General features: G+C 47.7%; 1 protein-coding gene across 1 annotated transcript; it reads right to left on the bottom strand.

The window, feature by feature from the left end:
• Nucleotides 1-5973: 5973 nt before the first annotated feature.
• On the bottom strand, nt 5974-6678 carry LOC123117395 (probable histone H2A.5). Its single transcript, XM_044538164.1, has one exon. The coding sequence runs from the start codon at nt 6610-6612 to the stop codon at nt 6151-6153; it is 462 nt and encodes a 153-aa protein (XP_044394099.1). The 5' UTR covers nt 6613-6678; the 3' UTR covers nt 5974-6150.
• Between the last annotated feature and the right edge of the window lie 20908 nt (nt 6679-27586).

Here is a 27586-nt window from a genome sequence, read left to right as displayed (position 1 = left end):
ATAGGCCACCTTCCCAATGCGCTCCAAGATAGGGAAGGGCCCGGTGTAGCGCGGGCCGAGCTTGCGCCTTGCTCGCGGGTCGAGTGACTGCGTAGAGCGGTGGAGAAGACGCAGCCACACTCAATCACCCACCGCGAACTCCGCCTCGCGATGATGATCGTCGTAGTAGTGCTTGGCCAACTGTTGTGCCTGAAGGAGACGCTGACGAACCTCAGCAAGCATCTCGTCACGAGTGCGGATGAGTTCACCCGCAACCTCCGTCCGAGCTGTCTCCGGATCCACCGGAAGGATAGGTGGGGGTGGTCGCCCATAGACCACCTCAAATGGCATAGCGCGCAGGGCGGAGTGATAAGAGGTGTTGTAGTAGTACTCCGCCCGAGAAAGCCAGTCCACCCAAGCGCGAGGCCGATCACCTGTCACACAACGCAAATACATGGCAATGACCTTGTTAACCACCTCGGACTGTCCGTCCGTCTGAGGATGGAATGCCGTACTCAGGCAGAGCTGGACACCCGCCATCCTGAAGAGGTCGCGCCATACATGGCCTGTGAAAACTAGGTCCCGATCACTAACGATCGAAGTAGGAAATCCGTGTAGACGGACGATGCCGTCGAAGAAGGCCCGGGCCACTGATGCCGCCGTATATGGATGGCCGAGCGCGATGAAGTGGGCGTACTTGGAGAAGCGGTCGACCACCGTGAGGATGACCGACTTGCCACCCACCTTGGGAAGGCCCTCAATGAAGTCCATGGATATATCCGCCCAGACCTGAGATGGCACCTCCAAGGGCTGGAGTAACCCGGCCAGCCTCAGGGTCTCTGTCTTGTTGCGCTAGCATGTCTGACAAGACCGAACCCAATAGCGGACCAGGGCGCGATCGCCAGGGATGTAGAAGTCGGCGCGAAAACGATGGAGGGTTTTCTGCATACCCTCATGTCCTGCCGAATGGGCGAGCTGTAACACCTGGTGACGGAGATCATCATGCGCCGGAACAAAGACCCGGCACCCATGTAGGAGCAGTCCGTCAGAGAAGCGCCAAGGCTCCTCCAGGTCGCCGGTCGTGAGCTGCTGCTGAAGACGGACAGCGTCGTCGGCCGTCGCAGTGGCGCGGCGAATGTCGGCGAAGAGGCCGAACGTTGGCCCAGAGCGGATGCACAGGGCCGCCCCGGCGGACTCGTCGGTGGAGGAAACAAAGTCGGAGTCGCGACGGGACAGTGCGTCGGCCACTGTGTTAAGGCGGCCCGGCCGATACTCGACGGAAAAGTCGAAGCCGAAGAGCTTGCTGATCCACTGATGCTGCGGCACGGTCGACAACCGTTGATCCAGCAAGAACTTTAGGCTGTAGTGGTCGGTGCGAATGAGGAAGGACCGGCACAAGTACGGCCGCCAATGACGAACGGCCTGTACAAGACCAATGAGCTCCCGCTCGTATGCTGCCAGCTTAAGGTGACGTGGAGCGAAAGGCCGGTTGAAGAAGGCAAGGGGCCCATCGCCCTGATGAAGCACGGCACCGAACCCTGCGCCTGAGGCGTCACAGTCCACCACGAACGGGCGGTCGAAGTCGAGCATCTGGAGGACGGGGCCCGTCGTGAGGGCCCCCTTGAGGGCCTCGAATGCCGTTGTCGCCTCGTCGTCCCAGGAGAAAGCGTCGCGGCGAAGCAACCGCATGACGGGCGCCGCGATGAGCCCGAACTCCCGAATAAATTTCCGGTAGTAGCCGGCAAGGCCGAGGAACCCGCGGAGAGCCCGCGGCGAGTGAGGCGTCGGCCATGCGGAGACGGCTGCCACCTTGTCGGCGCCCATACCACCCCGTCGACGGAGATGACGTGGCCCAAGTAGGCCACCGAAGGCGTCCCGAACGAGCACTTCGAGCGCTTAAGGTGGAGGTGGTGCGCTCGAAGCTCGTTGAAGACGATGGCGACGTGCTAGAGGTGCTCGGCCCAAGACGCGCTGTAGATCAGAATATCATCAAAGAAAACAAGCACAAACCGGCGTAAGTAGGGCCTGAGGACGTCGTTCATCAGAGCCTGAAAGGTCGCCGGGGCGTTGGTGAGGCCAAAGGGCATCACCAAGAACTCGAAGTGGCCGTGATGAGTCCGGAACGCTGTCTTGGCGATGTCATCCGGGTGCATGCGCACCTGGTGGTACCCCGACCGAAGGTCGAGCTTGGTGAAGAAGCGCGCCCCGTGTAGCTCATCGAGGAGCTCGTCGACCACCGGAATAGGGAACTTATCCTTAAGTGTGATAGCATTAAGGGCACGGTAGTCGATGCAGAAACGCCAAGTGCCGTCTGACTTGCGGACGAGAAGCACCGGCGCAGTCAATGGCGAAGTGGAGAGCCGGATGATGCCGGCTGCGAGCATGAGCGCACACTGCCGCTCCAACTCATCCTTCTGCAACTGCGGATAGCGGTAAGGGCGGACCGCCACCGGCGCGGAGCCTGGCAGAAGATGTATACGGTGATCATACGTGCGGGTAGGCGGCAGCCCTTGTGGCTCGGTGAAGATGTCATCATGCTGCTGTAGGAGGCTCTCCAAGAGTGGGTGCTCGGCCGTTACGGTGGTTGCGGCTAGCTGGAGGGGTGGAGAGGGTGCGGCACCCCCAATGCCGTCCCACCGAATGCGGTGGCCCAACCGCCAGAAGGTCATCGTCAGCGCATCGAAATCCCAGAGAATAGGACCAAGAGTGCGCAAGAAGTCAACGCCGAGGATGAAGTCGAAGCAGCCCAAGTCGATGACGGCGCAGGTGATGGAGAAGTGCTCGCCGCCGATAGTGATGGGCACGTCACGGGCGAGCCCATGGCAGTGGAGACGATCTCCATTAGCGACTGTGACTCGCAACTGCTCGCCGCCGGTGGGCTGTAATGCAAGGCGCCGCATGGTGGTCTCTGGCAGGAAGTTATGACTGGATCCCGTGTCCACGAGGGCCACTAAGCGCTCGCCCTGGATCATGACCGGTAAGAGCATCGTCCGTTCATCACGGATACCGGCCAGCGCGTGTAGGGACACCACGAGGGCGGTGGCCGGGGCGTGCGCGGGCGCCGCTGCGGTCTCCGCAAGGGCTGGGGCGCCGAGGTCATCCTCCAGAGTCTCCTCGCCCGTCTCGTCTGACGTCTCCAAGTAGAAGAGGCGGGGACAGACATGGCCCGGTGCATAGGGCGCATCACAGTTGAAGCACAAGCCCAGGCGCCGGCGTTCCAGCTGTTCCGCCTGAGTGAGACGCCTGAATGGCCGCGTCGGAGCCGGGGTGGTCGCCGGGGCGGCCGTGGATGGTGTCGGTGCTGCCGGAGACGGCCGAATAGGCTGTTGGCCCCCACGTGGCGCGGATGGACGCGTCAAGGCCTGGGCGCGTTGTTCGAACGCTCGGGCATAGTACATGGCCGTCTGAAGGTCTTGGGGCCCCTTCATCTCGACGTCCACGCAAATGTGGTCGGGAAGGCCACCGATGAAAAGCTCCGCCCGCTGTAAGGCCGTCACACCGGGCGCGTGGCACGCCAGGGCCTGGAAGCAGTCGGCGAAGTCTTGTACCGTGGAGGTGAACGGCAGGCGGCCCAACTCGGCCAGGCGGCTCCCGCGGACCGGTGGCCCGAAACGAAGAAGGCACAGTTCCCGGAAACGATCCCACGGGGGCATGTCGCCCTCGTCCTGCTCGAGGGCGTAGTACCATGTCTGGGCGGCCCCGCGGAGATGGTAGGAAGCCAGCCTAGTGCGCTCCGACGCAGGCGTGCGCTGTCCGCGGAAGAACTGGTCACACTGGTTGAGCCAGTTAAGCGGGTCGTCGGAGCCGTCGTATGTGGCGAAGTCAATCTTGGCGAACCGGGGCGGCTGCTGGTGTGGCGCGCCTTGGCCCACTGTCTCGGCGGTGCGGAGGGCGGATGATGGTGCGTGGTCCATGTGGGAAAGCCCGGCGTAGTTCTCGGTGGCGCCCGACGCCTCGGGCTGCAACGGAAAACCGGACGGTGGACGAGCCTCCGGGTAGGTCGAGGACGGCCCGTGGAGCCAGCCGGGAAGTGGCGAGGGTGACGACGAGAAGCGGACCTCTTGGATCGGAAGCCCGCTCGGCGATGACCGGCCCAGGTTAGGGCTGGGCGGGGGCGGTGGAGGACCCTGTTCCAGGGCTGCTGGCAGGGATGGCACGGCGGGAGACGGCGCGGGCGGCGCGGTCCAGGTGGGCCACTGTGGCCCCGAGGTGGCGGCGAGTGGCGCGGTTGGCGCAAGCTGTGGCGGCCATGGTGGCTACAGCGACGGTGCGGCCGCCTGGGCGGGGAGCGCCGGGTAGCCTCCGGTGACGGCCCCCGGTACCGAGTACCACGGCAGCGCCTGCTGAGGTGCGGCCATGGCTGGATGGAGTGGTGGCGGCGGCCCATAGGGACTCGCCAGGTAGAGACGGATGCCTTGTACCGCGGCGACGAGGTCGGTGAGGACGCCGGCCATTGCCTCCGTTGTGAGCTGCGTCTGCGGGGGAGGTGATGGCGGGGGCGTAGGTTGGACGGGGGCGGGTGGCCGCCCGTGGCCCGGCGCGGTGCCGGGTGCCTGGAGGGGCGGCGCCGAGAGCGACGCCGTGACACCCGCCAGGAGCGAGGCCGTGGTGCCCGGCGTGGAGGCGGCGGCGGTGGAGGAGTTGGCGGCAGCGGCGGTGGTGGAGTAGACGGGTAGCGGCGGTGGTGGCGGCGGTGGCTGTGGAGGTGGAGAAGACATGGTCGAAACCCGGGTACCTGATACCAAATTGGTAGGGCTAGGGTTCCTACCGGCTCTACTCCGTAGGTTATACGGGCAGAATAGCGAGGGTTGGGGGCGAGGGCGGCGGCTCCGGCGTGTTGGCGCCGTCGCGAGGAAGAAGAAGGCCGGCGGCGGCTAGGGTTTGGTGCGGCTAGGGTTCCGGCTCCTCTGGAGCCGGGCAATATGATAGAACTATCTTTATTGCTTAATATCAAACGATGTCTTACAACTAGTATTTATAACTTTAGCCTAAAATAATTTTCCTAAAATAATTTGCCTAAGATAACTTGTGGGTCAAGCCCCTAATACTAAGGCCCGGTGGACCTCTTCCGGTTATAGACCAACCCGGTCATAACAATATATGAGAAAATATATAGCATCTCCTTGTTATTTATTGTCTGGTTGTGCCTGCCTATAATCTGTAAGTTGCATTTCTCCATACAATCTCTCAAGATGGTCTATGTTTTATGCGGCAGAATGAGGTGTTAGCTTGGTTCTAGAATGTTTAATTGAGTTGTTGTGGTTATTCGGTCCTTGCATAGGACCTTGTTTCTAGCATAGCAAGATCACCGATCTAACTCTTATCAAGCATAAATTGGTTTATGCCTTAAATGTGAATAACCGGGACACTAAAACAGGGATGTGATGACCATTTGCGACATCAACCAAACTTGCTTAATTATCCACTGCATGACCTGATTGTTTCCTGGGACCAAACTCCTCTATCTAACCGTGAATATATTTGGCAGCGATCATGTGTGTATCACTTGCTGATTTTTATAATTAGTGTGGTTCAGTTTAGCCAATACATATACATCAAGAATAGGTCTTCATTTTAGATAGAAAAGCAAGCAATGCATATAAACAGAGCAATGATCACAGCAACTGTAGGCTATCAAGGATGGGTTTTCTCTGCATTTGTTTCAGAGATGTGCAACTGAACTTGTTCAGGCAGAATGTGGTGATATTGGGTTGGGCGACAACCAATTACGGGAAAATGCTTCTGTGGCTAACCATGTATTCTACAGAAGCTGGGCAAAGCATAGGTGAAACGTTGGCATTTGGTAGTACTCGACATGCACAAATGTCTGAACCTGAACTCGTACTACGTGACAGGTAAAATACAGGTTGGGTGCAGTATCCTTGGCTTCTTCAGCTTGCAACTGACTTCGACTAGTTTTTCTAGTAACTAGATCATGTGAATTTGTCAGATTCAAACGATTGGTAAATACAACGATTTGTCCTACCACACAGATGTAAAACTCCATAGCATTGCAAAATCATGAACAGACATATAACAGAGAATGAATTTACTGCAAGTCAGAGAGATTTCTGACTCTCTTTTTCTCTCAGCTGAACAGAACATTACTGCATCGACATCATTATCCAAACAGGACACTACTACTATCAGGAATCACTAGACAGTAACCGACTAAGCCTTCTTGGGGGAAGAGGTGGCCTTCTTGGGCGACTTGGGCTCCTTCTCCGCCGTCTTCTTGGGGAGCAGCACGGGGTTGATGTTGGGAAGCACGCCGCCGTGCGCGATGGTGACGCCGGCGAGCAGCTTGCCGAGCTCCTGGTCGTTCCGGATGGCGAGCAGCAGGTGGCGCGGGATGATGCGGGACTTCTTGTTGTCCTTGGCGGCGTTCCCGGCCAGTTCAAGAAGCTCGGCGGCGAGGTACTCGAGGACGGAGGCGAGGTAGACGGGGGCGCCCATGCCGACCCGCTGCGCGTAGCGGCCCTTCTTGAGGAAGCGTCCGATGCGGCCGACGGGGAACTGCAGCCCGGCCTTGACGGACCGCGCCACCGCCTTCTTCCTGGGGCCGCCGCCGAGCTTGCGCCCCACCACGTACTTCTTCGCCTTGGAGATGGCGCCGGCGGCGGAGGCGTCCATTGCGGCTAGTGGGTTGGAGGTGCGGAGAGATTTGGGCGCGATGGGGGATTTGAGAAGGCGGGAGTGGGTTGTGTTGGACGACGGGTTTGGGCAGACTATTTAAACGGCGCGGGAAGGGAGCAGTGTGGGGCCGTCGATCCGCGCGCGCGGGCAATGGACGGTTGGATCGGTGGCGAATGGACGGCTGCGATGCGAGAGTTACAGTGCGCCCTGCTCTTTGTTCGGTCAAAACTTTTGCCAACGAAAGAGAGAAATGGAAGGACCGCAGAAATCGGATCAGCTATCAACCCCTTCCTTTCTACAGGAGCCAAAGAAGGCCTATTTTTTCAAATAAAAGTAAGGTTTATTTTTTTCATTGATTGCAATTTTTTTAGGTGGCTTACCAAGGAAGGTTTATTTTGGCTCAAAAATAAAAGGTTTTTTTAGCACAGTACAGACGCAAGCACTCATAGTACGCGCATACACTCACCCCTATGAACGCACACACGCACATCCTACTCTTATGAGCACCTTCGAAAGACTAAGCCGGCATATCATCTCCAGATTTACGAAGTCACCATAGACGTCTCGTCGTCGATAGGAACGTCTCCTCTCACTGAAATATATCCAGAAATAATGCGAGCACCAGGACTTTAACCCTGGTGTGCTGGGGATATCACTGTCCCTCTAACCATGCAACCATGGGAATCTTTTATCAAAAAATTGGGCCAAGTAAACCACAATGTTATATTGGTTCTATTTAAATTCAAATCAATATGACATGTAAAAAAACAATATAACATGTCACCCGCAAAAAAGATCAATATGACATATAACAGCGGGGTAGATGTTATTAGAAATTTCATCTATTTATTTTATATGATGGTAATATTAATTGGGCATAGCTAGGCAACAATTATTTGCTCGCTAGTCTAGCTGAGCACACATCCAAATAAAGTAAAGTTTATGTTTATATCCTCCAAATAAGAAAGGATGCACTTCTCCAATGTGAACAAGTGCATCTGGTGATGGATCCAAACAAGGTTAGAGACGATGCTTCCAGTGATCCCGACCCCAATGATCTCGAGTTTAATCATCGTACGTTCTACAACATTCTCTGCAAAACTCTCTGTCCAATAGTTTTCCCTTGAAAGATTTCAGGAGTTCTATGTAATACTCTCTATGAAATATCATGGTGTGGCACATTCAACATTGAAGATATATTCCTTCACAACTTAGTCTATGTTGTTGAATTTCCTTTGGCTTCAAAGATTTATGCCCCTTGGATCCAGAAACTTACCAACATTGCTCAAGGCAAGTTCTATATCTGTCGATTTGACCGGAATTATTTTCACACCTCCTATGTGTGACACAGTGCAGTGTCTGAAAGACAATGATAAGGGAAAATCTCTCTGCATCAAGGAGAAGAATGCAATGCTCACCAATCCTGAAAATCCTTTGCTCTATGAAGCTTGTAACCCAATAGCTGCTTGACAAACATCAAAGCCAAGACGGATAGGGATGGCGATGGGTAGGGTATCGGTGGGTACAACCTCCTTCTGCCTAAACCCATACCCAGAAATTTTCTATACACACCCACTTAAATACATGTGGGTGTAAATTGGAACCCATGCCCATATCCATCGGGTATCCTATACCCGGTGAGTATCTAATGAGTTCAATGCATGGCATTTAAATATTTCAAAGCTAGAGGAAAATTAGTTTAAAACTCGAGTGATGATGGGCGAGCAATACAACACCAATGCGGCCTCCTCTGATGATTGGCCTCTTGGATGCATCAAGGGAGTATGAGCAACGGTTGGTGGTAGCCCGGTGCAATGGGAGCAACGGTGGGAATTGGGAATTGCTGGATCGAGAGTTTGACATGTGATGAGTCAAGATTTCATCATTTCGAGGAGTCACATAAGACGTTGGAGGAGTAGCGAACAAGTGATTGCAGTCCTATGAGCTATCGTCAGTTTAGAGAATACAATATTTAGGTTTGGGTCATAGGAGTTGGATGTTGACCCCACATGTCAGAGGAGTTACTTTCATTTATTAGTTTTTTTGGTAACCGTTGGGTTACCCATGGGCGCAAATTTATAACCATGCCTACCCATATATTTTGTGCATATGGATACCGATTACTTGTGGGTACAAAATATTTCCAAGTCTTGCCCATGCCCATTGTTTCCGGGTAGGGTACCCACGGGTACCCATACCCATGGACAAAGTTGCCATCCCTAAAGGCAGAAAAGAGAAAGAACACTTAGCCTCTGAAATTAATCTTGTTGCAAACATGCCTAAGAAAAATCGTCTCACTTTGAAGGAAGACAAGCGTCGTTCCTATGTTCTCACAAAATTCTACACCTAAGATCAACTCAAGAAGTTTGCCATCCTGAAGAAATATGATTATATTGATGCTTTTGAGACTCATTGCAAGAAAAGAGATACTGCTCGCCGTCCAATAAATTCAACAACTATTTATCTATTTTTTCTCAGTGGGGATGATGTGATTGAAGAATCTGGATCCACCTCACCACAGCTCAAGGAATGCGAAGAAAACGCTCACCAGGACAACCCCGATGGCCCAACTGACCCATTCATTCCTGAAGGAAATGAAGTTAAAGGAAATGTTGTCACTATTGATAAGGATTCTCCCTCGGCAATGACTTCCACTAGATACATCGCGGATGATTCTCAAACTTCACCTTCATCAAGCGGTCCCAGATTGTTTTCTTCTTCTTCTTCGGGCGCGTAGACTGCCTCATGCTCTTTGTCAAATTTTGACACTTCTTGACAAAAGGGGGAGAAGACGTCAAGAGTTATTAGATTCGGGTCTTTTTCTAGGGTGTTTTATTTCTTGATTATACAATACTTGGTGTTCGATTTAATTCTCATCGGTGTTGTAAAACTCTCATGAGACTATGATGGTTTGTAATGTTAATAACTCCTACCATTCCTCGACACTATTTTGCAAGTGGAATTATTCTCGGAGTCCACTAGGGATGCACTCAATTATTCTTCGTATTATTCGTCAGTGCAATCCATCTCTCGACAGTATCAAAGTATCGCTCCATCAGTTTATCCTAAATATGCAGGTTATCTAAGAGGAAAACTTTCTATACTACGTACATTTAGGGGAGAGCTTATTTTATAGCTTTGATCTATTTACATTCCACACATTACCAGTTACAATAAATATCTACTCTCTCATGCTTAACTCTTTTGTCAACAATCATCTAGAAAAGGGGAATATTGTTGGTGCTATGTAGTGCCTCTTGAGTGTTTTGGAGATTGCTAGAAAAACAGTGAGGGACTAATGTGTTTGCTAGTGCACACAAAGACATATGGTCCCTGGAGTTTTGAGAAGTTTGCTATAAACTTCTGCGATGATTTTCTGCGTAGCAAAGAAGTATGCTAAAGCAATTGAGGAGTTTGCTACCGAGGAGATTGTGTATCGGAGTCGACCCCCAAAAATATTGTTGAGCTGAAGCAATTGCTATGGAGTGCATTGGAGAGATTTGACTGCGGCGGAGAAAAACCGCGTGAAGTTGTTCTTTTTCGTAGTTTCATTTTCTTCATTTGAGTCATATGACCACCGTACTATTAAGTGGGGTTCAAGTGTTTCGAGACTTTTGTCTATGTTGATGCTTAACCGAGATATATCCCAAGTGAGTTGACACGAAGTTCTTCCGGGCTTCGAGAGAAATGCTCAAGCAATGGAGTCAACTTTGTTTGTTTCTCAAGCAAAGTTATCGTGTAGTTTCAAATCCGCCCGTTGGAAACCTGTCGGTTGACCATTGGTCCAGCGACAAGCCCCTTTTGGTCATTTCACCCTTGGGATTGCTCTGGCTATAAATAGCCGTGATACGTCTCCAACGTATCTATAATTTTTTATTGTTCCATGCTATTATATTATCCATCTTGGATGTTTTATATGCATTTATATGCTATTTTATATTTTTTTGGGACTAATCTATTAATCTAGAGCCCAGTGCTAGTTTTTGTTTTCTTTCCTTGTTTTTGAGTTTCGCAGAAAAGGAATATCAAACGGAGTCCAAACGAGCTGAAAATTTACGGTGATTTTTTATGGACCAGAAGAAGCCCACGGAGCATAGAAGACAGACCAGAAGAGTCCCGAGGCCACCACAAGGACATGGGGCGCGCCCTACCCCCTTGGGAGCCCCTACCCTTTTGCTCGCCTCGTGGCCCCCCTGACTTGCGCCCGATGCCAAAAATTCTTATAAATACCAAAATCCCCATAAATAAACCTAGGTCGGGAGTTCCTCCGCCGCAAGCCTCTGTAGCCACCAAAAACCAATCGGGACCCTGTTCCGGCACCCTGCCAGAGGGGGGAATCATTACCGGTTGCCATCTTCATCATCCCGGCGCTCTCCACGACAAGGAGGGAGTAGTTCACCCTCGGGGCCGAGGGTATGTACCAATAGCTATGTGCTTGATCTCTCTCTCTCTCTCTCACTCTCTCGTTCTTGATTTGGCATGATCTTGATGTACCGCGAGCTTTGCTACTATAGTTGGATCTTATGATGTTTCTTCCCCTCTACCTTCTTATAATGGATTGAGTTTTCCCTTTGAAGTTATCTTATCAGATTGAGTCTTTAAGGATTTGAGACACTTGATGTATGTCTTGCATGTGCTTATCTGTGGTGACGATGAGATATTCACGTGATCCACTTGATGTACGTTTTGGTGATCAACTTGCGGGTTCTGTGACCTTGTGAACTTATGCATAGGGGTTGGCACACGTTTTCGTCTTGACTCTCTGGTAGAAACTTTGGGGCACTCCTTGAAGTTCTTTGTGTTGGTTTGAATAGATGAATCTGAGATTGTGTGATGCATATCGTATAATCAAACCCGCGGATACTTGTGGTGACATTGGAGTATCTAGGTGACATTAGGGTTTTGGTTGATGTGTGTCGTAAGGTGTTATTTTACTACGAACTTTAGGGTGTTTTGTGACACTTATAGGAATAGCCCAATAGATCGATGGGAAAGAATAACTTTGAGGTGGTTTCGTACCCTACATTAATCTCTTCGTTTGTTCTGCGCTAATAGTGACTTTGGAGTGACTGTTTGTTGCATGTTGAGGGATTGTTATATGATCCAATTATGTTATCATTGTTGAGAGAACTTGCACTAGTGAAAGTATGAACCCTAAGCCTTGTTTCTAAGCATTGCAATACCGTTTTCGCTCACTTTTGTTACTAGTTACCTTGTTATTTTTATATTTTCATATTACAAAAACCTATATCTACTATCCATATTATGCTTGTATATCTCTTCGCTGAACTAGTGCACCTATACAATTTACCATTGTATTAGGTGTGTTGGGGACACAAGAGACTCTTTGTTATTTGGTTGTAGGGTTGTTTGAGAGAGACTATCTTCATCCTACACCTCCCATAGATTGATAAACCTTAAGTCATCCACTTGAGGGAAATTTGCTACTGTCCTGCAAAACTCAAGGCTTGAAGGCCCAACACGAGTCTACAAGAATAAGGTTGTGTAGTAGACATTAAGCCGCACCGCTCCAACTGTTACCTGTTGGCTGCTATGTTTGAATTGACAAGTTTGTCTGAGCACCCCTCTCTGAGAGATTTGAGGGAATTCTTCTGAGAGAAAACCCAAAGCCAAAAGTTAGATACTGGTTCAACATCACATAGATGTAAGCTGAGAGTTATTGAGCTTATTACTGTTGAGAGTTGCATACTCTCTAGACGGTTAGGTGTTGGTTTAGCATGACTAAGAGTAATTGTGGCCACCGAAGACAAAGTCTATTGAATGTCTGGATATTGCTGAGAAGAATCTACCACGAGTGAAATCAAATGAAATTCGAGGAACCCGTGTTGAGGAGAATAGGACCGAGAGAGGTTTGACCATGTGTTCAATCACAAGTCCCTCTAACCAGACATAACTTTTTTTGCAGAAAAGTGAACTGGTCTAGCAAATACTCTGTTGCCATCAAGCACCACTTGTCCTTTCTCATTCCGCGTTACTTTCAGTTGAGTTATCCCTCATGTGTTGTTCTTCAAAACTTTGACTGTTCATTCTCCTCATGCAATTCTATATGCGTGGAGATCATGTTTTGTTCTGTGTTATCTCTCACTATGCTGAAGACTGTTCGTGTTTAGTGGCGGAGCTACGTACAATGTTGAGGGGGCTGCTGCCCCCCAACCGTGGCATATTTACTGAAGGAAAAAAAATAAGAGCCCTAAATAATGAAGATTGTTGTCATTTGCCCCCCCCCCCCAAAGGTGTATATTTTCTCTTTGCCCCCCCCCCCTTCGATTCTCTGCTAGCTCCGCCATTGTCCGTGTTGTTTGTCCACCTGATATTCATCCACTGCTACATTGTTATTCTTCTTAGTTCTGTTCTAATGAATATCTCGAAGTAGCATGCCTTGTTATTCTCGCTATCTTATCTTTCAACAGATTCCCTTTGTTTGAACTGTTTCTGATAGTTATTTTACGTTGTGTTGTGTTGAGAGTTTTGAAGTTTTGAAAAAAAATCTTTCAATCACCCCCCTTGGTTGATATACTTAGATCAACAACTCCGTCCATTGAACACAGGCTCCACCTTAAGACCGAAAGCATTGCATGGCCGAAAGAAGAAAAAATAACATAAAACACTCACGGGGTAGCCCCAACAACGTCCAATAGTCGGGTAGACAAGAGTGCCGACAAAGCGGGTTTAAACAGACAGCCTCGACCATACAACCCGGTGGACCGACCAACCAATGCTAAACCGGCATGCTCCAGCAACAGACGGGCGAAACAAGTGTCGACCAAGCGGGTTTGAATTGACAACCCCAACCGTACAATTAACCCTAGCATCATCCAATAGCCGAGTGAACAGGAAAGTCCGAGCAGGCGACGGTCCAGCAACCGGGACTAGATGGCATGGTAGCCCCGGCATCATCAAATAACCAAGTGGATAGAAAGGCCAAGTAGGCGGCGTTCGAACATCCAGGAACAGCCACCGCCGTAGACCAGCAGAGTAGACAGATAGCCAGGCAGGCCAACCCCTCACACCCCCATCTGGACAGACACGAAATGGCACCAACTATCGTGGATACCACCGAACAAACGAGTACACGATGGGTCGATAGAAAATACCCAAACAAGGGGGGCCGTCTGTGTTCACGGCCCATGCGTCATGGACCCCGGGAGTGTCGAGGCAGTGAGGCACCGGATAACGTGATAGGACGGCAGGGAGTGTGTTAGGAAGGCAGCGGGGCACGATGCGGTTGGATGGGATGGCACGGAGAGCGTTTCAGGGTGCGGATGCCCTGAGGAAAAGAGTACTCCAGCTTCCTTCAAAGGAGTAATTCCCGGTGGAAACTAGGATTTCATTCATCTTAAAATCGCATCAAGGCAAGTTGCACAAAAGTTACTAAGCATTCCAGTATAAATAAAAGGCAACTTTTATACCGTATATAAAACCAAGGTAACAGCAGTAGAAATTATTCGGTAGATATATATACTACCTGTTGGGTCATTCAGACCCAAACATCGATCATCACGGGAGGAAATCTACAATGGAGCTGTACGTGTTGGTTAATCAATATTTGATCCCACCACGTCCGCCGACTCCTTGATCTATTTTGCGGTTGCTCTGAAACGCCATCGATCTCGACTGCACCTGGACGACCGTGAACTCCTCCTCCGGCCGCACCACCACGCCATCTGCAGCGCCGGTGGGTTTCAGGTGATCGCCGCCAGCGCCAAGGGACTGGGAGTAGTCGGATGCTAGGGGCGCCGCGAGGCCCAGGTAGCCGGCGCATCGTTGGGCCATGCGGTGCAGCAGCGACCGTAGCGCCGAGGAGGAGGCCTCCATGGCCATGGCTGCTTCTTCCTCGAAGCTCTTCTCCTGCTCCTGCTTGCGCTCCATGGACTACTGAGGATCCTGAAAAGAAGCTTGGCTAGTCCTGTGGTTTACTTTGCTGTTTGTACTGAGATGGGGGCGTGCATCCATGTCCATTTATATTGAGCACTTCGATGATTGGAGTTGGTCTGTTTCCGTGTGTAAGCATGGTAGTCTTGTGAAGGGGTTGACTCCAGCATATTGGGTGGAGCTGTTGGTGAAAGATAAACGTGCACATATCTTTTTGGTGCACAGTCACTAGCTGTCGGTCGCGGTCACACAGCACATCACATGTACTACTGTGTAGGAGTGTACCACAAACTAGCAAACTTGAATGGAGAATATTTCTTGATGACCATCCTAAGAAAGTATACATCCATGTGTAGCAGCAGCTTTGCTTCACTGTTGCTTGTATAGTGCATTCTTGGATTGGAATGGAAGCAGCGCGGCAACTAACGGCAGACTGACCGACAGCGATGCAAGGATTAACAAGCTAACAAACCACTACAGACAAGGGCATGCATGCAGCGCGAGCGTTGAATCGATTTCATTTTAGGATTAAATAAACGCTCTCAGTAGTCGCCACCAGAAGCAAAGCATTGGACACATGGAAATGGAAGAGCTTAACTAACTAACGGCGGACTGACCGACAGCGACAGACACGTCTTTGTAAGTCTTCAGACCACAGGGGAAGAGCGTACTAGTCACTAGAGTCACGCGTACTTTGCCGCGCCCTTTTCAGTCGTTAGTCATGTTTGCTCTTTTTATTTCGTATATATACGCGGCCTACTACAACTGGCTGGCTAGCTGTGTTTTCATAAGCTTGTCATTTTACATGGGTTTATCCATCACAGTAACCAAATACTCCCTCTGTTCTAAAATAAGTGTCGCTGTGTACTAAATCAAGCAACACTTATTTTGGGACAAAGGGACTACTATGTTTTTCTGCTCGTGATAGTGAGTTTTATTTTGTGACGTCGAAGATGAAGAGCAAACTGCACATTACCCTTGGTTCTGGACCACCAACCAGGTCACCTATTATGTGAGAGTTTTGTGCTTCAAGTATCAAATCTTTCAGCATGATTTTCTTGACATTGCGTCGATGTGCCAACTGCCCTGCTTCCAGAACGTTCTTGCCCAGATTGATGAACTTCATCTGAAGAAAATTCTCGAGTTCAACCATAGATGGAGCAGGGAGTTAATTCTTTAGCTCTACGCTACCCTTTATGTCTCGGAAGACAAAATGGGTAGCAGGACTTGGACTTTTGAATGGATGTAGAAACAGAAAAAATTCATCTACTCTGCCTCTGAGATGTTGGAAATTCTTTATTTTCCTCAGTTCGAAGAAAATGGAATGGAATATAGGATGCACTTCTCTAATGTGAACGATGAACAAGTGCATCTCTTGATGGATCCAAACAAGGTTGGAGGCGATGCTTCCGGTGATCCTGACCCCAATGATCTCGAGTTTAATCATCAGATGTTCTACACCATTCTCTGCAAAACTCTCTGCCCAACAGTTTGTCCTCGAAAGGTTTCAGGTGTTCCGCGTCATACTCTATGCAATATCATGTTGTGGCACATTCAAAATTGAAGATTTATTCCTTGGTAACTTAGTCGATGCCGCTGAATTTCCTCTCGCTCCGAAGATTACGCCCCTTCGATCCAGAAACTTATCAACATGGCTCAAGCCAAAGCGCTATATATGTCGATTTGGCCAATTATTTCACACCTCTTGTGTGTGACACATTGCAAGTTCCGAAAGAAAACGATAAGGCCAAATATCTCAACATCAAGGAGAAAAATGTAGTGCTCACCAATCCTGAAAATCCTTTGCTCTATAAAGTCTGTGTCCGAACCTAGCAGCTGCATGACAATCATCTATGCCACGAAAGAAAAAAAGAAAGAACACTTAGCCTCCGAAATCAATCTTGTTCCAAACACGGCTAGGAAAATTCGTCTCACTGTGAAACAAGACAAGCGTCGTTTTTCTAGAAACTTCTGAGGAAATTCCACACCCAAGATCAACTCAAAAAGGCCGACATCATGAGGAAATATGATTACATTGATGCTTCTGAGACTGATCGCAAGAGAAGAGATACTCCTCCTGTTCCAACAAAATCAACAACTATTGATCTGATTGTTCTCAATGAGGATGATGTAACTGAAGAATCCGAAGCCACCTCACCGCAGTTCAAGAAAGGCGAAGAAAATGCTCACCAGGACAACCCCGATGGCCCAACGGACCCAGTCATTCCAAAAGGAAATGAAGCTGAAGGAAATGTTGTCACTACTGATGAAGATTCTCCCTCACAATGCTGCTTCCACCGGAAACATCACAGATGATTCTCAAGCTCCATCTTCATTAAGTAGTTCTAGATCGCAGTCTTCTTCTTCTTCGGGCATGTAGACTGCCTTACCTTTTTGACACTTGTTGAAAAAAGTGAGGGAAGACATCGAGAGTTATTAGATCCGGCTATTTTTCCAGGGTATTTTATTTCTCGAGTTTACAACATTTGGTGTTCTATTTGATTCTTATCGTATTGTAAGACTCCCGTGACACTTTGTGATGGTTGTAATGTTAATAACCCATCTCACCATATTATTCCTTCGAGACTATTTTGTGGGTAGAATTATTTCCAGAGTTCACTAGGGACACACTCAATTGTTCTTCATATTATTCATCAGTGCAATCCATTTATCTCGATGATATCAAAATATCTCTCCATCAGTTAAACCTAAATATGCAGGTTCTCTAAAAGCAAATATTTCAATACAACATACATTTAGGGGGAGCTTATTTTATATCTATGAGTTATTTACATTCCACGTGTTACTGGTTACGATAAATATCTACTCTCTGATACTTAGTTGTTTTGTCAATAGTCGTCCAAACGGGGGGAGATTGTTGGTGCAATCTAGTGCCTCTTGAGTGTTTTAGAGATTGTTGGATAAAACAGTGAGGGATTAATGTGTTTTCTAATGCACACAGAGAGATATGGTCCTTGGAGTTCTGAGAAGTTGGTTATAAACTTCTGTGATGATTTTCAGCGTAGCAGAGAAGTATGCTAAAGCTATTGCGAGGAGATGCATGTCGAGTTGACCCCCAAATATATTGCGGAGCTGAGAATTTGCTACGGAGTGCGGTCCGAGATATTTGACTACAACATAGATGAATGAAGACGGCTAGAAGAAGTAGTTCTTTTTCATAGTTTCATTTTATTCATTTGAGTCATAGTACCACCATACTATTAAAAGGCGTTCAAGTGTTTTGAGACTTTTGTCTATCCTGATGCTTAACCGAGATATATCATCCCAAGTGAGTTGACCCAAAGTTCTTCTGGGATTCAAGAAAAATACTCAAGCAGTGGAGTCAGCTTTGCTTGTTTCTCAAGTAAAGTTGTCGTGTTATTTTGAAATCCGACCGTTGAAAACATGTCGGTTGGCCATTGGTTTGGCCGTCGGCCCCTATTGGTCATTTCACCCTCGGGATTACTCCGGCTATAAATAGCCGCCCCGCTCCAACCGTTGCTTGCTAGCTGCTCCGTTTGTTTTGCCAAGTTTGTTTGAGCACTCCTCTCTGCGAGATTTGAGTGAATTCTTTGAGAGAAAACCTAGAGCCCAAACTTAGATAGTGGTTGAGCATCCCGTAGATCTAAGTTGAGAGTTCTTGAGCCTATTACTCTTGAGAGTTGCATACTCTCTAGACGGTTAGGCATTGGTCTAGAGTGGCCAAGAGTAATTGTGGTCACAATGACAAAGCCTGTTGAATGTTTGGAGATTGCTGAGAAGAATCTACCACAAGTGAAATCAATTGAAGTTCAAGGAACTTCACGTTGAGGAGAATAAGATGGGGAGAAGTTTGATCCCGTGTTCAATCACAAGTTCCTCCAATCAGACATAGCTGTTTTGCAGAAGAGTGAACTGATCTATCAAATACTCTATCGCCATCGAGCACCACTCATTCTTTCTCATTCCACATCACTTTCAGTAATTTACTTTCGGTCGAGTTATTCCACATATGTTGTTCTTCAAGAATTTGACTGTTCATTCTCCTCGTGCAATTCTATATGTGTTGAGATCATGTTTTGTTTTGTGTTATCTCTCATTATGTTGAAGACTGTCTGTTTGTTTATCCTCCTCATATTCATTTACTATACGCGTTGTTATTCTTCTCGGTTCTTATCTGATGAATATCTCACAGTAGCCTGCCTTGTTATTTCCTTGTATTATCTTTCAGTAGATTTTCTCGATAGAACTATTTCTGAAGTTTTCTGTTCCGTTGTGTTACGTTGAGAGTTGTGAAGTTTCAAAAGAAAGTTTAGATCTCCCATTCACGCCCTACAAATCAGCCCATCGAACACATGCTCCGCCCTATGACTGAAAGCATCGACTGAAAAATCCCCAATCAACACTAATGGGATACCCTGAACAACGTCCACCGGTAGGGTGGACCGACCAACCACCCCTAAATAGTTAGCCTCTAGCAATATGCGAGCAGAACAAGAGTGCCGACCAAGCGGGTTTGAACAGACAACCTCAACCATACAAACCGGTGGACCGACCAACCAACACTAAACCAGTAGGCTCCAGCAATAGACGGGCGAAAGAAGTGTCGACCAAGCGTGTTTGAATAGACAACCTCGACCATACAATTAACCCCTAGCAACATCCAATAGTCGAGTGAACAGGAATGCCCAAGCAGGTGGCGATCTAACACCCGGACCAGATGGCACGGTAACCACAACAGCATGAAACAACCGAGTGGACAGAAAGGCCAAGTAGGTGGCATTCGAACATTTGGGGCTAGCCACCGCCGTAGACCGACAGAGTAGACAAAGAGGGCCGGGCAGGCCAGCCTGTCATACCCCCATCTAGACAGACAAGTGCACACGATGGCACCAGCTGATGCGGCAGACCCGATACCGCCGAACAAAGGAGTACACGACGGGTCGATGAGAAATGTGCCAAATGAAAGGGGCCGTCTGTGTTCACGGCCCATGCGTCATGGACCCCCGGAGTCGTAGAGGCCGTGAGGGCACTGGATTACCCGATGGGATTGCGGGGAGTGTGTCAGGAAGGCAGCTGGGCATTGTGCGGCTGGATCGGATGGCGCGGAGTTCGGTTGAGGGTGCGGATGCCCTAAGGAAACGAGTACTCTAGCATCATTCAAAGGAGTAATTTCCGGTGGAAACTAGGATTTCATTCCTCTTAAAATCGCACGAGGCTAGTTGCACAAATGTTACTAAACATTTTTCAGTATAAATAAAGAGCTGTTTTACGGTGATTGGGTTAGTACTCGGAGTACTTAGCAGTACTTACATGTCTGATCACGTCTGATTTTTATTAGCCGTCCGATCTTGCGGGAAATTTTAATTTATTAAATTTAATATGTTAATTGCGATAAGGGCATAATGGTCCAGGGGAAATATCTTTTCTTGAACCGATCACCTGAGGATCAGATCCATGTCTACTCGATCCAGTTCAGAATCCTCCTCCGATGTATTCGTCGCCGCTCGCCGCTCCTGACCTTCTCCGTCCTCGACCTGCCTGGTGAGAGGAATAAATTCATCGTCCTCGTCCTTCTCCGTCCCCAGCCCCCCATGCCGTCACCGAAGAAGAAGAAGGTCGGATCTGCGTCGGCTGAATCGGCGGCGACGGCGGCGGGCGATCCCATCTCTTCGCGCGTACCATCATTAAGGTATGAATCCGGCTTGGCATTCTGCTCGTTCTCTTGGCCGTTGCGCCCCTCCACCGTGCATGCAGTACAACCTCAACCCCACAAGATCCAGGTAATTTAGCAGTATGCGAGATTTGTACGGACTAGAACAACGAATGGAAAGCTTCATCATGGCATAGTTTCTCTTGAGCTAATCGCATCATGTTAGTTTAACTAAGATGTTGAGGGCATTGCTTACTTCCTTTGGTACCACAGAAAAAAAGTGACATACTTGACGTTTGAGATGAGATATACTAAAGGAAGATGAGATACTGGTTCCATAGTTGACTTAATTTAGTTTATTAAAGTCATCATCACTTTAGATTTGCATAGTGCATGAAATATAGTTTAAAGGAAGATGAGATACTACTTGTTGGACGTTGATGATTGGTTTCCCTCACATGTCAAACGAGCAAAGTCTTTTCCATGCACTTGTCTTTGCCTATGAGCTATTTTACACCTGCAACATTGATAAACAGAAAGATGTTGATGATTGGTTTCCCTTACATGTCATATGCAGAAAGACATGGCGTATGCAAGTGATGAGAGTATGTTCGAGTATCTAAATGTTGTCAGCAAGATGTTTGATAGTGAGGCTTGCTGTTTGATAGTGAGGCTGAAGGCTATAAATTCTACAACAAATATGCTCTTGAAAAAGGTTTTAGTGTGAGGAAAAGCTACGTTGAGTGGGATGGATCCAACAAATACATAATTTTAAGGAAAATTGTGTGTAGTCGTCAAGGGTTTCGCGAAGAGAAGCACATGAAAAGAAAGATGGAAGATAGAAAGAGGAGGCCACGAAGTTTAACTCGTGTTGGGTGTAATGCTAAATTGGTCATTACGAGACAGGAGGAAACTGGTCGGTGGTTTGTCAAGGATTTCATCGATGAGCACAACCATCCTCTAGCCCCATGGGATCTTTCTTGTCTGCTGCATTCGCACAGACGAATTAGCGATGAGCAGAAAGCGGACATTGCGGACATGGAAAAATGTGGGATCCGCAAATACCGTATTATGGATATTTTGTGCTTTCAATACGGTGGATTTGATAAGGTTGGATGCATAAAGAGGGACATTTATAATTTCTGCCATGCTAATAAGCAGGAGACAATCAGCGCCGGTGATGCTAATACGGTGATCATGCACATGATGGCGAGGCGAGAGCGAGATGTGGATTTTTTCTTCAAGTACTTGGTAGACGAGCATGGCCATCTGAAGGGACTGTTCTGGGTTGATAGTCAATCGCGACTTGACTACAAGGCTTTTGGAGACGTCATTGTTTTCGATAGCACATACAGAACCAACAAATACAATCTGCCATTCGTGCCGTTTGTCGGGTTGAATCACCACCGGAGCACTGTCATTTTTGGTTGTGGTATAATTTCTCATGAAACAAGCCATGCATACGAGTGGATGTTGCGGACCTTTTCTGATTGCATGGCACAGAAGCATCCGATATCTATGATCACAAATGGGGACCTTGCAATGCAGAGAGCAATCAGGGTGGTCTGGCCAGACTCAAACCATAGACTATGTATATGGCACATTCAGCAGAACATTGTACGCCATCTACATGATGACGATGTAAAGGAGGAATTCAGATCTTTCATTTATGATACTTCTTCCATTGAAGAGTATGATATAGAATGGATACAATTCTTACAACGGAATAAAGTAACCAGTGAGGAGCTTGGCTGCATCAGATGTATCAGATGAGAAAGTTGTGGTGCGCTCCATATCTTGAGGGGCGTTGTTTCCTAGGATTGAGCAGCAATCAGAGGAGTGAGAGCTTGAACTCTGTGCTACATACGCATCTTGAGGGTAAGATGTCGTTGTTTGAAATGCTAGAGCACTATTAGCGTTGCCTTGCGTCGCGACGGATTAACGAAGCTCTCCAAGACGTCGAAGCCTTGCAGTCCATTCCATTTATAGAGGAAAATGCTTCGCCGCTTGAGAAACACGCCGCAACAGTTTTCACACCTGGTGTCTTTAAGATGGTCTTATGGAGCATAGATGCTGTCAGCAAATGTCAGATCAGAGAGATACTAGATGGATCAAAAGATTCCACTTATGTTGTGTCCAAGCAGGAAAGAATGGATAAAAAGTTTGGAGTGCGAATTGAAGAGCAAGGAGGTTTTTTGCACAGGGTGAGTTGTTCTTGCCGTAAGATGGAATGCGCAGGCACATCATGTTCCCACATTTTTTACATATTGGAGATTTTAAAACAAACAATTCTGCCCAGTTGTTGCTTCCCACTAGGTGGACTATGAATGCAAAATGTGCATATGCACCTACCAAAAAAACCCAGATGTATGACTATTCGGTAAGCCTGCAGAGGTACCGCGAGTTGCGGAATTGTAATCACGCCGCAAGTTTCAAGGCATGCCACTCTGATGAGGACTATCACGTCTAAAGATGCTTTTGCAAGCACAACATCATGGCAAGCAATCAAGTTTTGAACAAGCTGACAGCAAGGAGTCAACTAATGCTCAGCATAACAGCATTAGGTTTGGCCCATTGATGCCACACTCGGAGAAAGTTGATAAGGTTCTGGATCCCGTGCATGTGCCAGGACGAGGTGCACCGAAGAAAAGGCTGCATGCAAAGACAAAGAAGTCAAGATCACAGAATATCTGTGGCTATTGCAAGAATCCTGGTCACAATCGACGTAAATGCGCTAAATTGCTAGAGGTATGAAATATGTTCATATTTATTTTTTGCATGTGTTTTACTCATAATTGATGTCCATGTGATTTATTCTATTTTTCTGTGTATGATCTCGAGGCTAAACTGTGATGTCTACATACAACATGAACTGACGATGAGCCAGAGAAAGTCGTGTGCCATTCAGCTTTGTGTGACGTGGTCTTTACATTCTATTTCATCGTGACAGTAATTTAGTGAAGTGCGGTTGTACTGCCATGTTACTGTATTAGTTCGACATCTTTCGTTTTCATTTTCTGTGTGTATCATTTGATGTCCAACTTTAAGAATGATGATGTATTTCGAACATGAATAAGGGCTAGCATGGAGCACTTGTTATTTTCGAGTAGAATAATTTTTGTGATGTATTTCTGCACGCACGCACGGCCGCCAGACGGATCTCCCGCGCGATCCCACGGTCTGCATGGCTCATGCATGGCAGGCCGTTTTCGTACGTCGACCCAAACACCGGCCCATTCGAGGTTGCAGCTCCGGACGGCCCACGTCGCGTACGATCTCACGCGTTGTTCTCGTGTAACTAAAAATAGTCCCACCTCGCCCCTCGACCAGCTCCTTTACCTGCTTAAATACCTTCATCGAGGTGATTTTAGCAAGCGTTGGTCCTCATTGTAGGATGAATATGATTCTTCACCCTTACTATGGTTGTCATGCATATTCATAATCATCATGCATATTCTTCATTTAGAGATCATTAATGACTGACGTATTTTTTGAATAAGCGGGGCCCAGTAGGGTGTGCTTGGAAATATTTGAGAAACCTCCATGCACATTCATCTTCGCTGCATGCAAATCGGGTGGCAGCCGCTGTGCCAGCAGCTGTCAAGACCTTGATGAATCACTATTCACATGTAGGTCCCCGACTCTTGCATGCAGGTGCCTAGTTTTTGCATGAAGGTCCTTGGGTCGCATCATTGGTTGAGGAAGTATCTCTAGAGTTTTCGAACTGACATTGCCCACCACCTCCTCCAAATCACCCAAATCACCTCCTCCAAATCACCCCAATTTTCTTGTACATGGTGACCCACATGTGCCAAACATGTCTATGAAAGAAATTTTTGAAAAAATTATTTTACAATGCCCCCTTGAGGCATAGACCGATGTTTTTAGCAGTCAGTCTAGAGGGCATTATAGATTCAAAAAAATTCAAAAAAATACAAAACCTTGGAAACCTAGAATTGTTTGTGCAAGAGATCATGTGTGCCAAAATTGAGGTGATTTGGAGGTGGTCGAAAAAATGCCCGCATTCCGGAGGGACCATTTGGTCTTAAGCCAGTTTTTGAAAAAAGGTGAATTTTTCCACCACCTCCAAATCACCCCAATTTTCTTGTACATGGTGACCCACATGTGCCAAACATGTCTATGAAAGAAATTTTTGAAAAAAATTATTTTACAATGAGGCATGGACCGATGTTTTCAGCAGTCAGTCTAGAGGGCATTATAAATTCAAAAACATTCAAAAAAAATACAAAACCTTGGAAACCTAGCATTGTTTGTGCAAGAAATCATGTGTGCCAAAACTGAGGTGATTTGGAGGTGGTCTAAAAAATGCCCGCATTCCGGAGGGACCATTTGGTCTAACTTAAGCCAGTTTTTGAAAAAAGGTGAATTTTTCCACCACCTCCAAATCACCCCAGTTTTCTTGTACATGGTGACCCACATGTGCCAAACATGTCTATGAAATTTTTTTTTGAAAAAAATTATTTTACAATGCCCCCTTGAGGTATAGACCGATGTTTTCAGCAGTCAGTCTAGAGGGCATTATAAATTCAAAAAAATTCAAAAAAAAAATACAAAACCTTGGAAACCTAGTTTTGTTTGTGGAAGAGATCATGTGTGCAACATGTCTATGAAAGAAAATTTTGAAAACAATTATTTTACAATGTCCCCTTGAGGTATACGTCGATGTTTTGAACATTAAATTAGGGTGTGTACAACTCTAGCTTGTTCTTGCCAAAATGCAGCATCATGGACAGGCTGCAATGGAAAAAATGGTGACAAATGCAAAAAATGAAATATGACAAAAAAAGCCCGCCTACTTGCCTGCTTTCACAATTCAACGGCCTGCATACGACTAGAAACCCAATCATTTATTGGTCCAGGATGCAGAGGCCCGCCAGATTGTGAAAACAGGTTGCAAGTAGGCCCCACAGGGCAGGGACGGAGACAGTTAGGCAATGTGCTGCCCGCTTTAGAAAGGAACTTGAGAGGGAAAGCTCAGCCCACTATATAAACTGGTGCTAGCTCCCCTCGCTGGGCGAGGTGGGACTAAACTCCCTGCACCCCTAGGATGTGCCCGGCGCGACGCTTGCTTGGGCCTAATTCGGGTGGGCCGTCCCACGCCAGCCTCACCCACTGGGTCGCTGGATGGACCGTTGGGCCATCTCGTTGTCTGCACCTGAGGCCTGCATGCATGGGAAGGGCGGTGACGTGGGTTTGCATGCGCGGGTGGCGGACGTGCATGCATGCGAGCGAGGCGATTAAAACCTTGTTTTCATCAATGTGGCAATTAAAACCTTGGTTTCACACTTTTTTGATCCACCCGCATCTATTCAACGTGGCAATTAAAGCCTTGGTTTCACACTTTTTTGATCCACCCGCATCTATTCAACGTGGCAATTAAAGTGGCATATGGATCGTTCGACGCGGCTAGTTTGAAGGTAAGCACGGTCGGTTCCCTTCCCTTCCCCTTTCCCTATTTAAACCACCAGCCCTCACCTTCTACACACATCCATTTGCGCCGCCCTTCTCTTCTTCCCCAAACCCAGAGCACTCTCTGAGCGAGCGGCGAGGATGTAGTACAACGGCCCCACCTACCGGCTCCCACCGACCGTGCCGGAGAGACAGTATCCGGCCGGCGTCGTCGTGGAGAGCACACTTCGCGTGTGTGCGTTCTCACGCTGGAGGGGTGCAAGGGGCTTTGCCCAGTGGTTCCTCCGTGCGGGCTTCGCCCACCTCCCGGCGGGCTCGCCGTGATGTTCCGACTGGATGAAGTGCGTCCAAACTCCTGGTCTCCGCCGATAGGGCTCACCGTCACCTTCACCAACAGATTTGATGTGTACTACCTCCTCGGCAAGGTGTTTTGGTGTGGATGCGAATTCATCGCATTCACAACCCACAACATCTTCACAAACTTCGATTGTGTCTTCCCCACCCGCGATGGTATGCACACCCTCCCCTACTACATCGGCGAGGACGGGATGGAGAGGAGCACTGGAGAGGAGGCGAAGTGAAGATGGTGGTGAAGGCCCGGTCTCGTCAGCTTGTCTTGCCCTAGCGTGTTAGGGCAAGTTTTTTATCTTTTAAATATTTCTATTAAATCATGTCGTTGGTTCTACCGTGAACTTTATCTATCCGAACTATGTTATGATTTCTACCCATCTATTTGATATGTCGTTGGTTATCTGTGTTTTGCTTGCTATTTCTATCTTCTTCCCTTGATATTTCTATCTTATTTTACGTCAAAACCAGCAAGTTTTGGGGTTAGCTCAGATTTCACGCGGCCCACGGGGGTGTGCTTGCGCACTTGATGGAAAAAATTGGTGTCATTCAACTTAGCCGTTCGGGTAGCAGGGGATGTTCCGTCTGGGAAGACGGATTTTTTCGGCATGCTTGAAATGGACCCAAAAAAATTTCGAAACCCTTGTACCAACATGACAAGCATCCATGCCAACTGGAAACTGTTTTTCGACGTTGTATGGTTTTGTAGGCTATAATGATTACGAACACGTGTAGATGAAAGGCACGAAAAAACAGTTTGAACAAAGACAACATAAATGATTTTTTTACAAGTTTTATAGATGAAAAGTTCTTTAGATGCAATGCCATCTCGCAAACAACTCAGAAACAACTGTATGATTGATCATAAAACACATGCATTGTTGTTCAAAGAACTGTCTCATGAATAAATTGTACCATAATTGCGAACATAGTGTGAAACAGAAAAAAAATTGTTTGCAACAAAATAATCCTGGTTTGAAGCTTAAACTGGTTGAAAAACAATTGAGCCTACTCCATATGGTCTTCTGCACTGCCAAAATCCAGTGACCTCTTGCGTTGCGACGTTGGAGATTGCATCGGGCTTGGCGATGACCCATGTGCTTCAATCTTTTTCTCTTTAACATCAATGTAACCATACAACTGAAGTTGTTCTTGTTCTTTCTCCGCCATTTCTCTAGCAAGACCCTCCATTTCTTGGATTCTCACTTCCTGTAGAAAACCATAGGAATTGTATTAGGAAGAACTCAAAAAAGACGTAGCCATAAACTAGATGCATGTAACATGTAAAATTTGAACCTCTGGATCAATGTCATACTCGGGATAACAACCTGTAGTTCTATTGTACACAATGTACAGGTGACATGTCTTGCTGCCATCCAGATCAGAAAGCATTTTTTCTACATCATTTGGTCCTGCAATCAAGGACATTCCTTCTGGCAGCTTCCATGCAGACTCAGGTAAGAAGTAGAACAGTTCTGCTCCCAATTTCCAACCAAAAGAATCTCTCATTTCACTCATAATGAGATCGTAGGTCACTTTGGCGGGTTCAAAAATTCTGACTTCTGCCGGCTGTTCATCAAAGTATGCTCTCGGGACATGTGACACATCATCCCTACTAACAAAAAATTCCATGACCAGCACCTAGTATCTCACATCAGAGTTAATACA

This window comes from Triticum aestivum, chromosome 5B (genome assembly GCF_018294505.1).
Source record: "Triticum aestivum cultivar Chinese Spring chromosome 5B, IWGSC CS RefSeq v2.1, whole genome shotgun sequence".
Lineage (NCBI taxonomy): Eukaryota > Viridiplantae > Streptophyta > Magnoliopsida > Poales > Poaceae > Triticum > Triticum aestivum.
This window is presented reverse-complemented; position numbering and strand designations above follow the sequence as displayed.

Bases quoted from the DNA above. Each gene is read 5' to 3' on its own strand.
- LOC123117395 (XM_044538164.1), bottom strand. From the start codon at position 6,612: ATGGACGCCTCCGCCGCCGGCGCCATCTCCAAGGCGAAGAAGTACGTG.